Here is a 16,824-nt window from a genome sequence, read left to right as displayed (position 1 = left end):
GCAACCCAAAAGAACTGGCAAAAATTTGCATTCACAGTTTGAGTCTCAAAGTTGCCTTTAGAGAGCAATCACAAATGACACCTTGATCTTTGGGAAACTGTCCCCCCCCAAGAGCATTATAAGGTTGCCAAGATATAAAGTATACATTGGTAAACTGGCGACTGGAAAGATAGGAAACAGATCGGATGTTTGTCTCTAACATGACAGGAACTCTGAACTACATCAGTGATTACACAAAATACAGCACATGGAGGCAGAATTTAAAAATTGCAATTGATACTTCTTCGAAATAAAACAATTGAAAGTCGACAACATACAAGCGTCACAGACATCGCCATCGATCGGTGATCCAAAGACATTACGTCGACACTTTCAAGTCCTAAATTAAATTGAAAATGCAGCCAAACTGATCCCATGCGTATTATGATAATGAGGATCAGATTGAACGATACTGAATTTCCCTTTCCTGCCTTGACATTTTAAATACTCGCTCTTCATTCACGACACGGCGAACAACGTTGGTTTCAATTATAAATTGGTTTCATTTATACATTGGGTACTGTCATTGCGAAGAATACGAATGTTGATCAAACATCGGATATTGTTGTGCTGCCCTGTTGCTGGTTGGGGTGGTGGGGGTGGGGGGCGTTGGGGTCATTGGCATGTTGTGATGAGGAGAGAGAAGACTGCAGAAGGGGCTTGAAGTAGTTCATGTGGTGTGCTTGCTGATGTTGGGACGATGCCGCGGCTACTGAGGAGGAGGAATACTGCAGACCACCAACAGCAGACCTACAAACAAACAAACAAACAGTGCTTTTCTATCTTAAACATACCCGGCAGATTGCCGGAAAATAGCCGCCGTTGATTCCAATAAGCATGATTGGGATTGAAAGAATAGATATTGAAAAAAAAAAGATTTTTGTACAAAAACATTTTTTAAGTCCGATTTATTTTGATGGCATTTCGTAGTTGAACATACTTCTGTTTCTTAGAGAGAGGCTACAGGGGGTACTATCAATACCAATAAGCATTAGAGAGAGGTAACTAATAATTATAGGAACGACGCTCAAATAGCGGGCATCTAAAATTGGGCTTTATGGGTTTATCCCGTTTCTATTTCCGACTTCAATTTTTTATACTGACTCTGTTCATTTTGAATTGCTTTGCTGAGCAACTGATGTTCAAAATCACTTTTAGCAGAATGAGAGAAGAGAGAAACTAGCCTAGAGAAGTCAAAAAGATTTCACGCAAAATGTCGAAACATACCCGGCAGATTGCCGGAAAATAGCAGCCGTTGATTCCAATTAGCATGATTGGGATTGAACGAATAGAATATATTGAAAAAAAAAAAGATTTTTGTACAAAAATATTTTTTAAGTCTGATTTATTTTGATGGCATTTCGTAGTTGAACATACTTCTGTTTCTTAGAGAGAGGCTACAGGGGCTACTATCAACACCAATAAGCATTAGAGGTGGTAACTAAGACTTATAGAACGACGTTCAAATAGCGGGCATCTAAAATTGGGCTTTATGGGTTTATCCCGTTTCTATTTCTGACTTCAATTTTTTATACCGACTCTGTTCATTTTGAATTGTTTTGCTTAGCAACTGATGTTCAAATTCACTTTTAGCAGAATGAGAGAAGAGAGAAACTAGCCTAGAGAAGTCAAAAAAGATTTCACGCAAAATGTCGAAAAAGCGGCAAAATGGTATAGCGAAAAAAAGTTTGACGAAGTAAAAAACATAGCAGGACAAGTCCTGACGTACAATTCAAAGAATTTTCATTGACTTAACAAACAACTAGACCTAGAACGGACAATGAGTGAATTGGGAAAACCATTTCCAATAAAAAATCCGACAAAAAAATAGTAAATCAGTGTTAAAATGCCGCATGTCAACACAAAAGCTCCAGCAAGAAAGGGAGATTTGGTTCAAACACAAACACTAGGCACAGAATGAACTGTGAATGAATTGGAAAACCATTAAAAGAAAAATCCGATCCAAATAATCGATAAATAAAATTTCACACCGCAAAACCACTTGCTTTTTCGCTCAACTTCCTGTTTTGCGTGACCAAAATCACCAATCCAATATTCAATACATAGCGGACAGATTGCCAGAAATTAGCCGCAATAGCTTCGTAGAGCTGCAGTCTCAAAAAGAAAGCAAAAAATGACAGACTAAAAAAATGTCAGATGAAAAAAACAAAAAAACAGAAAATCAATGACAAAATGCTGCTAGGGAGAACAAAAAACCACTAGTGAGATATGTAATTTTGGTTCTAACAGAAAACTAGGTCCAGAATGAACTGTGAATGGATTGGGAAAACTATTTAGAAAAAAATCCGATCCAAAAAATCGCAAAAACAGCAAAAATCAGAGTGAAATTGCCGCATGTGAACAAAAAACCACTAGCGAGAAAGCGAATTTTTGTTCAAACACCGTTTTCTCACTCTACTTTAAAATTAGAGCGAAAAAAATTCACGCCGCAAAAGCACTCGCTTTTTCGCTCCATTTCCTGTTTCGGCGTGACCAAAATCACTACTCCAATTTGACTTCAAAAATCATGAAAATGTGTGAACAGATCTTAAAAAAAAAGACAGCGCCCCAATACAATTCAAATTCTTTGAATTGTAAAAAAATACGAGCGCAATAATAGCCGGCTGAGAAGATGAGGGCGGCTATTAAAAAGCGGCAAAATGGTAAAGCGAAAAAAAGTTTGACGAAGTAAAAAAAAATACGAGCGCAATAATAGCCGGCTGAGAAGATGAGGGCGGCTATTAATAAACAGCAACATAAACGTTAACCTACTAGATAAAGCTAAATAACTGGTTAAAACTCTTAAAAAAACTAAAGGAAGCATGATTTCATCGGCGTGGTTTATATCAACTCGTGGATCGATGGGAATCAATTCATGCATTTTAGTTTTGTTAGCTCGCTTTCGTTTTATGCATTTTTAAATTTAAATGTTTATAGTTCAAATTGACTTCAAAAATCATGTGTGAAAAGATCTTTGAGAAGACAACGGCCCACTAGACTTCTAATTTATTGAACTGCAAAAAAGCCACGGTGAGATAAGTAAAGCCTCGTCAATCGCTTCAGGGCTTCTCCAAATATCAAGCAATCTCCAAATATCATGTGCTGGCATATCTGCATCCCAAATTAGAGGCCAGAGAAAAGGCAGTGATTAAGTGTAGCTAACGGCGGTTGGTTACCTTTGGTTGTTCTGGATGGGATTTGGTCTACAGAGTGCATCGTGTCGGGAGTAGAGACTGTTCGGAGTGCCATCCTGGCTCACATTCACAGCTCTGAAGTCATCCAGAAGAGCATCAGAGTCAATGTCCTCCGGCTGGTAATCTCTTCGGCTGCTGTCCACAGATGCTGGACTCAATTGACTTTTGTGCAGTGGTGCTTCCGAGTCACTGACTGGACCGCTGAATAAACACATGGTTGCTCAAAAACAGGGCTCACATTCCCAAAAATGGGCCGAATAGACCCCCATGAGCCCAATAAGAAACATACCCGGCAGATTGCCGGAAAATAGCCGCCGTTGATTCCAATAAGCATGATTGCGATTGAACGAATAGAATATATTGAAAAAAAAAGACTTTTGTACAAAAATATTTTTTTAAGTCCGATTTATTTTGATGGCATTTCGTAGTTGAACATACTTCTGTTTCTTAGAGAGAGAGACTACAGGGGCTACTATCATCACCAATAAGCATTAGAGGTGGTAACTAAGACTTATAGGAACGACGTTCAAATAGCGGGCATCCAAAATTGGGCTTTATGGGTTTATCCCGTTTCTATTTCTGACTTCAATTTTTTATACCGACTCTGTTCATTTTGAATTGCTTTGCTTAGCAACTGATGTTCAAATTCACTTTTAGCAGAATAAGAGAAGAGAGAAACTAGCCTAGAGAAGTCAAAAAGATTTCACGCAAAATGTCGAAAAAGTGGCAAAATGGTAAAGCGAAAAAAAGTTTGACGAAGTAAAAAAACATAGCAGGACAAGTCCTGACGTACAATTCAAAGAATTTTCATTGACTACACAGAAAAATTAGACCTAGAAAGGACTATCAGTGAATTGAGAAAACCATTTTAAAAAAATCAGAACAAAAAGTAAGAAAAAAACAGAAAATCAATATCAAAATGCCGCATGTGAACGAAAAAAACCACTAGCGAGAAATTAGAATTAAAATTCAAACAAAAAACTAGGCCTAGAATGAGCTGCGAATTGATTGGGAAAACCATTTAGAAAACAAATCCGATCCAAAAAATCGAAAAAAACAGTAAAAATCAGAGTGAAATTGCCGCAGAGTGAATAGCAGGACAAGTCCTGACGTACAATTCAAAGAATTTTCATTGACTACACAGAAAAATTAGACCTAGAATCAGGTGTTTGCCCCAGGCGGTCAGTTGAGAGTCATTAGCTTGATTGTCCTCGCAGGCGTTTTAGCCGTTTTCATTATCTGGTTGTGAATGAGTGGGTGGCAAAGAAGATGGTAGCGCCCTTCGGGCGCTAACACGCTGTTGCACTTTGGACGAAAGTACGCATTGAACTACGCAAAAATTTTAGAAGCTCATTTTCTCAATGGTGGCAGAAAATCAGGCTTGAAATTTGTTTCTGACCTTCAATAGGGGCATGATGTGGTGCAAGCCCCACATGCATGCCCAGTGTAATTTTCTAGCGAAAGTATACAAAAATGTTGATCAAAATGCCATAATTTGAAAACTTTAACATTTTTCTAAAATTTTGCATTTTCTTAAGGCCAAAAAGCACTGAAAGCGAGGGACTTAGGTCTAGAGAACACGTGACAACAAATTTCTCGATCAAAGAAAAATTTCCAAATTTTTTAAATTTTTTGCACTTAGAAAAATTTCAAAAAATTACACTTTTCAGTCAAAAACTGAAGTTTTTAAATTAAAATTTTCCGAAAGTCCGATTGCTCTCGTTTTTTTTTAAATGCAGGCCCAACTATAGGTCATAGGACTTCAGATTGACCTTGACGGAATATTGCTAAAGGTTATGGTTTCAAAGGTACAGCTTTAGAAAAACGGTCGAAAAAATGAAAAAAAATTTTGAAAAATTATGTTTTTTCAATTTTTTACAAAATCTGTAAATTTTTTCACCAAAACACCTTTATTACAACCGACATGATTTTTCACGGCAGACAAAGTTCCCTTTAATGAAAAAAGTGAAAAAATCAATATTTTGGGAGAAAACTGCAAAATTTTTATAAAATGCATAAAAATGGGTCAAAAATGTACATTTTCTGAAAAACTGGAAAAAGTTAGCAGAAAACTGTTTACGTGGACCAGACTGCAACTAAAATTGATCATAATTCACCCTTATGAAAAAAGACGTAAAAATTAACACAAAAGAAACTAGAGCAAAAAAACCCAAAATTTGGGCAAAATTGAACCCAAAATTTGCCCAAAAACCCATGAAGGAGAAGTTCAATCAAAAACTTCACTAAGGGACTTTTCATTTTCTCGGCCATTCGGGGTCGCATGCAAAAATTTGGAGAATTTTATTGAAACAATTTTGAGAAACCCACTTTTATTTTTTTCAGGGTATATAGGTATTTGGTTTTAGACCGGGCGGGGCCCCGACCCCACCCTACCGTATTTTTGATGCAAAGGGCGACCACCAAGTCAGGTGTTTCGCCTGCCGGCAAGTGTCGGTCACTAGTCAGGCGGCGTCTGTGGGCTCTTTTTTGGGTCATGAAGAGGTTCGATTTATTCCTTGTGAGCGTTTGATGGCAGCGCCCTTCGGGCACTGCCAACGTGTTTCGATAACTTTTTATGTAACCTCAGGGCCTTACCGAACACTTTCTTCTGGAATTTTTTTTGATGTTGTGAAAAAAGCCTAGGTTAATTGTATGCTTTGGAATCTCGGATTGGGCATGATGTGGGGCCAGCCCCACATACATGCCCCGAAATGTTTTTAAACAAGTGTATGAAAAATTTGTTAACAGAATATCCACTTTAGCTGAATTTTTCATTATTTCTATCCTTTGAGCCCTAAAGCGTGGGAAGAATACTTAGCTTTTTTTCTCTGCCAGTTTTGTGTAGATTTCTTGTGGTCAAAAAGAAAGTTATGTAACTTTCGAAAAGAGGAAAATAGAATTTTTGGACATAAAAACTTAGGAAAGTGAAAACGAAAAAAAATTCAAAAATTTTGAAAATTTTTTTGGTTTTTCGCACAAGAAAACGTTTGGGGTAGTCTTTTTTGACCAACCAGGGACATCAAAACGGTTTTCAGGACAAAAAGAAAATTTTCAAAATTTTTCATTCTCGGACTTAGAATTTTTTCGGAAAATCTTAAAATTTAGCTTCAAAATTTCAAATTTGAGTATATTTTTCTGGAAAAATTAATTAATTATTTCAAATTTCATATAGGAAAACCTTGCTATGACTCATTGAGGACCTCAAAACAGCTCATAAATGAAGGCAAAACATTTTTGTTTCGAAAATAAACTATTAAAAAAACCTGCAAAAAGTCATTTTTTTCCACAAAAAATTGTTCTTTTTTTTCAGAATATCTCGAAACTGAGAAAAATTCAGGAAAAATTGTTCTTATTAAACAACCCCTAATTTTTTATGCCAGACAAATTTGCTTTTATGAACTAGGCACAGAAATTCGTGGTTTTTGAGAAAAAGCCAAAAATCATGATTTCGGAGGAGACAAAGTTCAAAAAAATGCAAATTTTCTCAAAATTTTTACTTTTTATCCATTTGACTATTCTAGACTTAGTGGTTGGCCATCCGGTAGCAGACACGTATGCAAAACTTCTGGAGTCAAAACTTTTTCAAAAATTGGCAAAAAATCACATTTTTTTCGAAAAACTGAAATTTGACCACTTTTGCCCACTTTTTGCCCAAAAAGTACATGAAGGAGAAATTGGGCGAAAAAGTTCAGTAAGGGACTTTTTGTTCCCTTAGCACATGGGAGCCGCATGCAAAAATTTGGAAAAATCGGTTGATTAGTTTTCGAAATCGTCACTTTTTTCAAAATTCCGAATAATGTTTTTTATTTTGAGATCGGCAGGGCCCCTACCCCGCCTAAGCGGATTTTGTTGTGAATAGATGCACGGCCACCTAGAAAGGACTATCAGCGAATTGAGAAAACCATTTTAAAAAAATCAGAACAAAAAGTAAGAAAAAAACAGAAAATCAATATCAAAATGCCGCATGTGAACGAAAAAAACCACTAGCGAGAAATTAGAATTAAAATTCAAACAAAAAACTAGGCCTAGAATGAGCTGCGAATTGATTGGGAAAACCATTTAGAAAACAAATCCGATCCAAAAAATCGAAAAAACAGTAAAAATCAGAGTGAAATTGCCGCATGTGAACAAAAAACCACTACCGAGAAACCGAATTTTTGTTCAAACACCGTTTTCTCACTCTACTTTAAACTTAGAGCGAAAAAAATTCACGCCGCAAAACCACTCGCTTTTTTGCTTCATTTCCTGTTTCGGCGTGACCAAAATCACTACTCCAATTTGACTTCAAAAATCGTGAAAATGTGTGAACAGATCTTAAAAAAAAAGACAGCGCCCCAATACAATTCAAATTCTTTTAATTGTAAAAAAAAATACGAGCGCAATAATAGCCGGCTGAGAAGATGAGGGCGGCTATTAAAAATACGAAGTAGGGGACATTAGAACAGTCCTTCGGAAAGAAATTTTCTAAGCAAGGTTTTTTTAATTCATTGAGGGAGAAAATAAGGTGGACAGTTTTGTAAAAAATTTTTAGGCCTTGAGGGAACAGGCCTATTATTTAGGGGGCGTTTCGAGGCAATGTTTTCTGATGCATTTAAGGGAAAAAGAAAGTCGTGTAATTTATTTAGATTTTGAGCAAAATGAAAACATATGCCGTCTGCTAGTTGTGCTCGCAATAATCTCGAATGCTCAGGACGAATAGCTATCACAGAAAACTTCACTCGGTTAAAAAGTACAATGCCAATACTTTTTTATTCGGTCGTAAAGTCAGCGCCCTAACAAAATTCTCTGAAAAACAATCCGACTAACGTCGGATGATGAATTGCTCTCGACCGACAGGTCCGGGCAATACAATTTAGGGGTGCTGCTTAGTAATTTTTTGGATGCAAAAACTCGGACCTGACAGGGGTTCGAACCCGCGACCTCCGCGATCTTGACCTTCCAAGACTTGAGCATTGACATCATTGGAACAGATTGAAATGAAAATAATTACCACATCAATCAATATTTACAAAAAAGCCGACTTTAAAAAAACTCGGATACAGCAAAATTTTGTTCTAATAAAACTTTTGGTAATTTGAAAATATGCCGAAATTCTTAGGATGGAAAAAACAAAAGGCTAAAAAAACAAACGGATAAAAATTGTCATGAAATAACTCATGATACCAGTAAACTCAGTCCACAATCAAATCTGCGACCCAAGACTTTGTAAAAGCTGAAAATTAAAACTCAAAAGACAACTTTTTCGTTATGAAGACAAACAAAAAAAATACTTCTCAATTATTGACTTCTCAATTATTGCAGATATCTGACAAAATTAGTCAAACTATTGCAAAATTTAGTTAACCATGAAAAACACATGAGAAACAGAACAATAACCAAAGGCAAAAAAATATTGTTCATTTTCAAAACCGAGTCAGAAAGAATATAATAATTACTAATATAGCTGGCAGGTTGCCAGAAAATAGTTGCATTAGCTTCGTAGACCTGCAGTTTCAAAAAGATAGTAAAAGAAACAGATAGAAAACATAGCTGGCAGATTGCCAGAAAATAGCCGCAATAGATTCGTAGATCGGCAGTCTAAAAAAACAGTAAAAAAGACAGACCAAAAAAATTCGTCTTTTCATTGAAGGCTGATCTGTTATATTTTGATTAAAAATCTGTATAAGTTATTGCTGCCTCTATTAGCTGATCTCAAATAACCTTCATTTAGAGTGATACACACCCATTTGACCTTATCTCTTTGAATTAAAGTAAATAAAAGTCAATTTCAAAGTGAGGAAGTCATTTTTGAGAGTGAGGTAAGTCAAGTGTGACCAAAAATTTAATCACGCGCCTGAACAAAAAAACTCGCTCCACTAAGAGCGAAAAATGACGTCACACATGCAATTCAGTTGAAATTGCATGAACGAATGAACAAAAAATGGCTGTGACGTCATATGGTCGTAACAAAAATCATGACGACGAAATAAAAAAAAAAACCAAGAGAAGGCCAATAATAGCCTCAGCTATCGCTGTGCGGCTATTAAAAAACGTTACTTTTAAATGCTGGGATGTCGTATTTTGATTAGCACTCTGTTTAACTTATTGCTAACCTCAAGTAACCTTCAATAAGATTGACATTCACTTGACCTTATCTCTGTGTAGGAAGTCATTTTTGAGAGTGAGGAAGTCACGTGTGACCACATGATAAACAGACCGACAAATGACAGAAACCAGCGAATTAAACTAGCTTTTAGGAGACTACTAGAAAGATACATGCTAGAACGTCGAGAATAGGGACACACTTTTGAAGGCAGAAGCAAAAAGACTAGTTCTAGATTATCGAAAATTAAAAACGGAATTGGAAAAAAACTGAAGTGGAACAAATGCATTTTATTATTTAGCATTCGAGGCTTATAAAAATTGAGAGCCCTCCTCCTCCATAAAAAAGAAAATGCAAAAGAATTCAAAGACTCCAAACATCGACATAAATTCAAAAAATGTGAAAAAAAATTGCAAAATGAACTTATGAAAAAATTTTTCACTGAATTCCAGAGACTTAAGTTTAAAAATAATCCAATTATGATTTGGTCCTTTATTAGATCCATTATGAAAAACGAAAAGTCAACTTGCAATGCTCTTCGTAAGATAATGCGCTTAAAGATCCAAAAATGCATAAATTAAAGGTAAAAGCCAAAAAATATCAAAATTGAAAAATGTGCCCATTTTTTGCACTTGAAACACATTCTTAGGCTTTCAGAAACAATTTAGTATCAATGTCAGAGGGCTACATACTAACAGAGCATCGAATTAAAACTATTTACATTAAAAACAAAAACAAAACCGAGTTATGTCGGAAGAATTGCTCTCGAACGACAGACGAGGCAATTTAATTCAAGGGCTGTAGCCTAGATAAATTTTTCTTTAAGGGTGCAAAAATCGCTAATCACGCCGGGATTCGAACCATGCCCCTCCCAATCCCTCGCCAGAAGCTATCAGGCCCTTCTTGCTCATCTGTGATCGATTTTATTTTAGTAACAACCTTTTTTTCGGAGTGAGAACAATGAGGTCACTCAAAAATGAGGATCGAAAGCGTGAAAAAGTGACTTGAGAAGTCAAAAAACTTTCTAAAGGAAACGCACAAAAACATTCCAGCGGAAAGTTGCAAAAAATACGGACGCAATCACAACAATTTCTACCAACTTCGTTCGCGAGCAATTAAAAACTGGCCAATTGGACAAACGGCTAAATATGCGCCATTGTGTTAACATAGCCTGCAGATTGACGGAAAATAGCCGCCATAGACGCTTATGGCCTTCCATGGAGTTTAAACATCGAAAGAAATAACGGACAGATTGACCACTAGTCCTTTAATAGACCACAAGACTTTTTGGGTTGGATTCGGACTGCCATTTTTATGAGACACATGCGCTCTATATGGAAAAAACCCTTATGGAGCTTTTTCAAAATTAGTATTCAAAATCAAAACCTCAAGACTCTGATACTCCAAAATTAGGGCATATACGTTTGGCACTACTTAGATGCACACTATTGATCTTCAAATAATAAATATTCATAAAATTAAAAGTCAATTAAAAAAGTTAAGAAGTCATTTTCTTGAGTGAGGTAAGCCAGACACATCACATAAAAGCAGAACAAATGACGTCCTGCACACAAATTTTATTTGCAAAGCAGCAGAAGTAACTGAAATTGAAAAAGTCAATGGTCGCCATAATCATTGATGGAGACGAAATAAAAAACATAGCAGGACAAGTCCTGACGTACAATTCAAAAAATTTTCAATGACTAAACAAAAGACAAGGACTAGTAGTGACTATGAGTGAACTGGGAAAACCATTTATAAAAAAATCAGATCAAAAAATAAAACAAACAGGAAATCAAAGTCAAAATGCAGATGAACAAAAAAAACCTAGCGATTTTTCGTATTACATTTACTGTGATCTTGCTCGTATAACTATCGGTTGGAATAGGATTACTAGCATTAGTGCTTGCTGGTCAGCAAGTGCTGAGCGGAAATGACTAACTTGAGGTTAGGAACAACTTCATCTCCCGCAGCTGCGTCATTACCATCGATACCTTCCCTGTTCTCCTGGAGGCCTGCCTTCCTGGAGGAGGGGAGAGGATAGTGTGTGGCTGTGGTGGTGAAGGTGGTAGTTGGCATTAGTTGGGGGGATGGTATGCAGGATAGCCTGTCTCTGAGGAGAGAGTAGGCTGCTGTCTGTGGCAACAACATCAGGAGAGAGTACATGGCTTTCACCAGGTGAGGCTGCTCACTGTCACTCATCTCTAACATCTGCAGCCTCAAGTCTACACAAACAGAGAAAAAGAAGAAAATATTACAGGAACAATCATTTTCATCTTCTTTGGAAGTATGATATCTCACTTGCACACGTAAATTCGATGAGTATTCTTTAAGAATTATTTTGTTGTTTTACTAAACATCTGTACTGGCTTTACAAACCCTCTGTATAATCATTCGTCATTTGTCAGATACAGCACTTTGAAAAGTTCAGGGACAAATTAAATGCAGAAGATGAACATGGCCGACTAATGATAGACGAATTGCAGCGACAACCGTGAAGGGCCATTTACTCACCGCTATTTGCTGTCCAATTTATCTTTAATTAACCGACTAAAGGATATGTGGTATACTTGAACTTCAACTCATTTCCCCCGCGCTTTACCAGGTTAGTCATCCTCCATTGACGGAAAGTCAAATCGGTCAGACAAAAACAATCCAACAAAAACCTCTCCAATGCCAGCTAGAAATGACAAGAGACGCACCGCTTGTCATTTTTAGCTTTTTAAGCTTCCATTGAAGAGATTTTCTATTGCATGTTTCTCGTCTGACCGTTTTTTCGTTGAGAGAAACGAGTTAAATTGGCAATGCCCTAGTGAATCGCCACAGTGAAAAACTGTATCGAACAGAAAAAACCTGGTTTGAAGTGGGCCAGAAACAAACGCCAAACTAATATCTTGACGACAAAAATAAAGAACAAAGTCTTTGAAACAAAGGGAAGTGAATCGGCCGAGAAATTTATAATTAACATAACTCACGGCGGACAAATTTCTCTAGAAAGACAGGCGGGGTAATTTAATTCGAAGACTGTAGCCTGGATAAACTTTTGTATATGGGTGCAAAAATATCCGCCCAGGGTGGGATTAGCAGCAGCGACCTCCGATATAACATTTCACCACTCGGCTATCGAGCACTTGTGATTTCGCATACAATCGACTTTACTTCGGAGAGAGAGCAATTGAGCTCACTCAAAAATGAAGAACAGAAGCGTGAAAAAGTCACTTGAGACGTCACAGAATGTTCCAGAACAAAGGCTCAAAAAAAGTTCGAGCGAAATGTTCTAGCAAAACAAAGACACACATATACGTCAACAATAATCGCTTCCAACATAGTTCGCGAGCAATTGAGGAAATAAGTGTATTGCATAAGTTAACGCAAAAAGCCGCATGTTACCCACGACGCTATCGTATTATTTCTTTCACTTCAAAACCGTAAGGTAAATCTCAAGAAATATAACCGACTAACGTCGGGCGAATTGCTCTCAAACGACCGGCGAGCGGTTGGCTTCGTCAAGAGCTAGCCACATTTTAGTGACCTCAGGGCACTACCTCTTTTATCACGTTTCTGAAGACGAAAGTCAAATGGGTCAGACGAAAAATTGGCCACGCGAAAAATTGCATAAATCACAAACAGGATTAATATATTTGCTACAATTTGCTTTTGAGAGCAATTAACAATGGTTTCCTAAAAAGTGCCTGTTAGATCATTTATGATAAAAGGCAATTCAAATATAACTCATTGATAATGAGGATCAGAGATGATGACATTACGCTACATAACAGCAGCTGAAGTGCGGCATCAAAAAAAAAGAGAGAGAGAGAGAGAGAGATAAAACGTGAACGAGAAAGATAAGGAAAGGAACCCTAACCGAAAGAGAGAACGAGAGAAGAAAATCTTCCATGATTGGATTCGACACTGCAACCTCTAGTTTTTTTAAACCTTTTTAATATATAAATCATATAGAAAACAACTGAAAAAGGCAAAATTAAAAAAAAAACATTTCAACATCGCAATAAAAAAACAAAACCATTTTTTGTCTGGAAAGTTCTGTCAAGTAACCCATCTGCGAGAGTTTGTGGGCCAGTAAAATTGTTGGCCAGTAATGGTTGCAACCCATCTGCGAGACTTTGTTGGTCTGAAAAATTGTGGGCCAGTGATGGTCGTTGAACTCAGAAAAAAGGACAAAATATAGAAAATTTTGGAAAATTTGCAAATTTTATTAAAATCGTGCTCAAATTCAAGACATTAATATATTAAGATCCAATTCATTGTCTCAAGAGACTACCCGGTATCCCTGTTTCAAGCCTGAAATAGTTTCACAGGTTCATAAAGATCCATACATTTGGAACATTTGAAAAATTTAAATTTTATCAAAAAATTACTAAAACTGGAATCATAAAAAATGTTGATCACCATCCCATTAACTCTCGAAACTATGCAGCAGCTTATTATCAAACCTTGGAGGAGGCCCCAGGGCCTCTATTGTCGGAAAAACTTCAATAAAAAAAGGAAAAAAATTGCTATTTTAAAAAATTGCTTAAATTAGTGATATTAAAAAATTGAAGAATTTTCAATTACATCCTTAAATTATGCAGTACAATGTTATCAAAACGAGATGAAGTTCCGTGGTCCTTGAGAATAGTGAAACCTAAAAAAAACAATATTCAAAAAACTTTAAAAAATTGAAAGTTTTACAAAAAAAATACAAAAAAAAAAATTGTAATATTAAAAAGTTGAAATATAATCCATGACAAACAAAAATTTTCCACTAACTTATCATCAAACCCTAACGGAGGCTTCTTTTACCCTTGAGGCTCGAAAAATCTGAATAATGACCATAAATAATAAAAAATTGGAAAAAATGGCAAAAAATATCAAAAACATGCTAAAACTCTTGATGTTAAAATATTGCAAGATATTCCATTTAATCTAGAAATTATTCAGTAACCTATTTGGAGGTTCTTTGACACCTAGGACCGATAAAAATCAAAGATGTCAAAATTTTTCAAAAAGCTTGAAAAAATTGCAAAATAGTAAAAATTTGCGTTTTTAGTTCGTCAGTAGCTAGCCACGGGAGGGGGGGGGGGGGGGCGTCACTGGGGGTTGATTGGGGGAATCACTGGGGTGGGGGGGGGGGGGGGGTAATAGCGCAGTGCGGGGTGGGGCAATAGTGGGGGGTCAACAGTGGGGGTTTCTTCAACCTCAAGGAACCGCCCTTCACACCATAAGTCTAAGTATAAGTCTCCAAAAAAGTTTGAGCTGATACAGGCTCTAAGAGCACCTAATGCCCGCTGAGAGCTACCTGTTTATCCCAATTTTGAGGACGAAAAGCGTCAGACGAAAAATCGGTCAAAAGGCAATTCGCATAAAAAAGACCGACAGGACTAATAAAATTGCTACAAATTAAGTGAAAAATACTTTTAAAAAAACCAAAATTTTGATAACAGTTGGCGGGGTTGTGGGGTAAAAGTGAAAAGTAAAAAGTAAAACAATTTCCAGAAATAACAACCTGATTGAAACCCAGGGTACATTTTCTATGAAGTAAAATTTTGACAGTAAAGCTTGTGATATACACAAATTGGCGATTACTTTGTAAACAACAAATGTTCACACAAAAATAATTATTATGGTTAATAATGGTTAATTCGATTTGTAAGTTAATAAGTTATAAAAGACTGTATATGTGGGTGACTTTTCTTCATTTTCAGCACCTGCCTTGGGGTGGATTAAAAAGCAGAGGTTGAGAAATTACCCCCGCCCACTTTAAAAGACGGACGTACAAATTTGGTTTGAGTACTTGCTATCAATTAGGGGAACTTGAACGTCAAATCGCGCTTATTTCAGAACTTAAAGCTGACGTATGTATTATCATAAGAGCATTATAAGAGCAATATCCACGAAAAAATTAAAGTTTCGAACTTTATAAACTTCAAAATAGTAAGGATTTTGGTTAAATAGAAAATTGTGTCCGTCAGCAAACCCCTGACCGTTAAAAGCCTGAAATATAATGCTAACCGAAATTAGAGCGAGTTATGCTATATTAATTATAACCGACTAACGTCGGAGCTAATTGCTCTCAAACGACCGGTTGGCTTCGGTAGTAGCCACCTGGGGCATGAGGATGCTATAGTAAGACTTAGTGCTCTAAAAAAACTTAAAGCCCTCCGTGCGCTACCTTTTATACCGTTTTTGAGGACGAAAAGTCAAAAGCGTCAGACGAAAATCGGACAAGCGAAAAATCTTATTAAAAAAGACCGACAGGACTAATATAATTGCTACAATTTTCGTTTGAGAGCAATTATTCAAGCCAAATTTAGTAATGATTTGACTTTGAAGGAAACCAAGTTTGAACACAACTGACTAGTTTTAGTCGGAGTGTTTTCGGAAGTTAAAAATATCTCGATCAATCAAATAAAAGTTGGGTTATTATAAAACACCCGATTACATTTTCCAGACATGCAAACTTTGCGCACATTCTTTCTGCTCTCTTTCAATAACAGGTATCAAGAGAACCAAGAATATACTCTTTTTTGCTCGATTTAACATTTCGAACAACATTAAATCTCCATCGAAAAACGTAGCCAAAGCAATTCCGCAAAAACTAAAGATCTTTCTTTTAAAAGTCCTTAAACTAACTAGCACCTACATAAAAAAGTTAATTGTATTATTGCCAAAAAGGTGTCAAAATACCTAACAAGAACAAAAAAACTTAATTGATAGGAACTGTGAAAACATAACAGACTAACGTCGGAAGAATTGCTCGAACTAGTGGGAGCTCTAATAAATTGCAGCCTGCTAGGGGGAGGGGAGGGAGGGGGAGCCTAAATGGGACTTAGAAGTTTAATAGTGGGCTTCAAATAACCACATTAGAGGTAAACATATAACACTATTAAGATTTAAAGTAAAAAATGGCACCAGTTTTGGCGCACTTTTCATTTGACTTTTAGTATTAAATTGCCGCCAATTGAATTCAGCTGCCTGAAATTGTGATTGAGAGAGAATTCTGGATAACATCAAACGCAAAAATTCAGGGGTGTAAAAGTCACTCGAAAAGTTAAAATTGTCAAACAAAAATCTTGCATAAAAAAGACACACACGTTTACAATAATAGCTATGAACTTCGTTCAAGAGCAATTAAAACTTAGACACCTTACAACCACGCTTTGCGAGACTTCCTGGTTGGTTTTGTGATAAAACATACACCGCATATTGCCGGAAAATAGCCACTGTTGATTCCCATAACTCTTGAGATTGAAAGAAAAGAAAATATCAACAAAAATAGATTTTTGTATAAAAACATTTTAAGTGCGATTTATTTTGATGTCATTTCGTAATTGAACACCCTCCTGTCTCTCAGTTAGAGGCTACAGGGGCTAGTATCAAAACCAATAAGCATTATAGATAGTAACTAAAACTTATGAGAACAAAGTTCAAGTACCGGGCATCTAAAAATGGGCTTTATGGGTTTATCCCGTTTCTATTTCTGACTTTGATTTTTTTTATACTGACTCT

General features: G+C 36.4%; 1 protein-coding gene across 2 annotated transcripts in view; it reads right to left on the bottom strand.

Moving 5' to 3' along the window:
- Nucleotides 1-125: 125 nt before the first annotated feature.
- The window catches only part of LOC142354341 (protein VAC14 homolog), an 85,133-nt gene continuing 68,434 nt past the window's right edge, over nucleotides 126-16,824 (bottom strand). Inside the window, exons 15-17 of one of the 2 annotated variants that reach the window (XM_075406614.1) lie at nucleotides 11,258-11,540; nucleotides 3,216-3,434; nucleotides 126-789 (exon numbers count right to left, since the gene is read on the bottom strand). In XM_075406614.1, coding sequence (XP_075262729.1) covers nucleotides 588-789; nucleotides 3,216-3,434; nucleotides 11,258-11,540 — 704 coding nt within the window. In that variant the 3' untranslated portion in view covers nucleotides 126-587. The remainder of the gene's footprint in view (nucleotides 790-3,215; nucleotides 3,435-11,257; nucleotides 11,541-16,824) is intronic. The other variant, XM_075406615.1, reaches the window with a different exon arrangement.

The sequence above is a fragment of the Convolutriloba macropyga genome, chromosome 15 (genome assembly GCF_964194025.1).
Source record: "Convolutriloba macropyga chromosome 15, txConMacr16.3, whole genome shotgun sequence".
NCBI classification, from domain to species: Eukaryota; Metazoa; Xenacoelomorpha; order Acoela; family Convolutidae; genus Convolutriloba; species Convolutriloba macropyga.
This window is presented reverse-complemented; position numbering and strand designations above follow the sequence as displayed.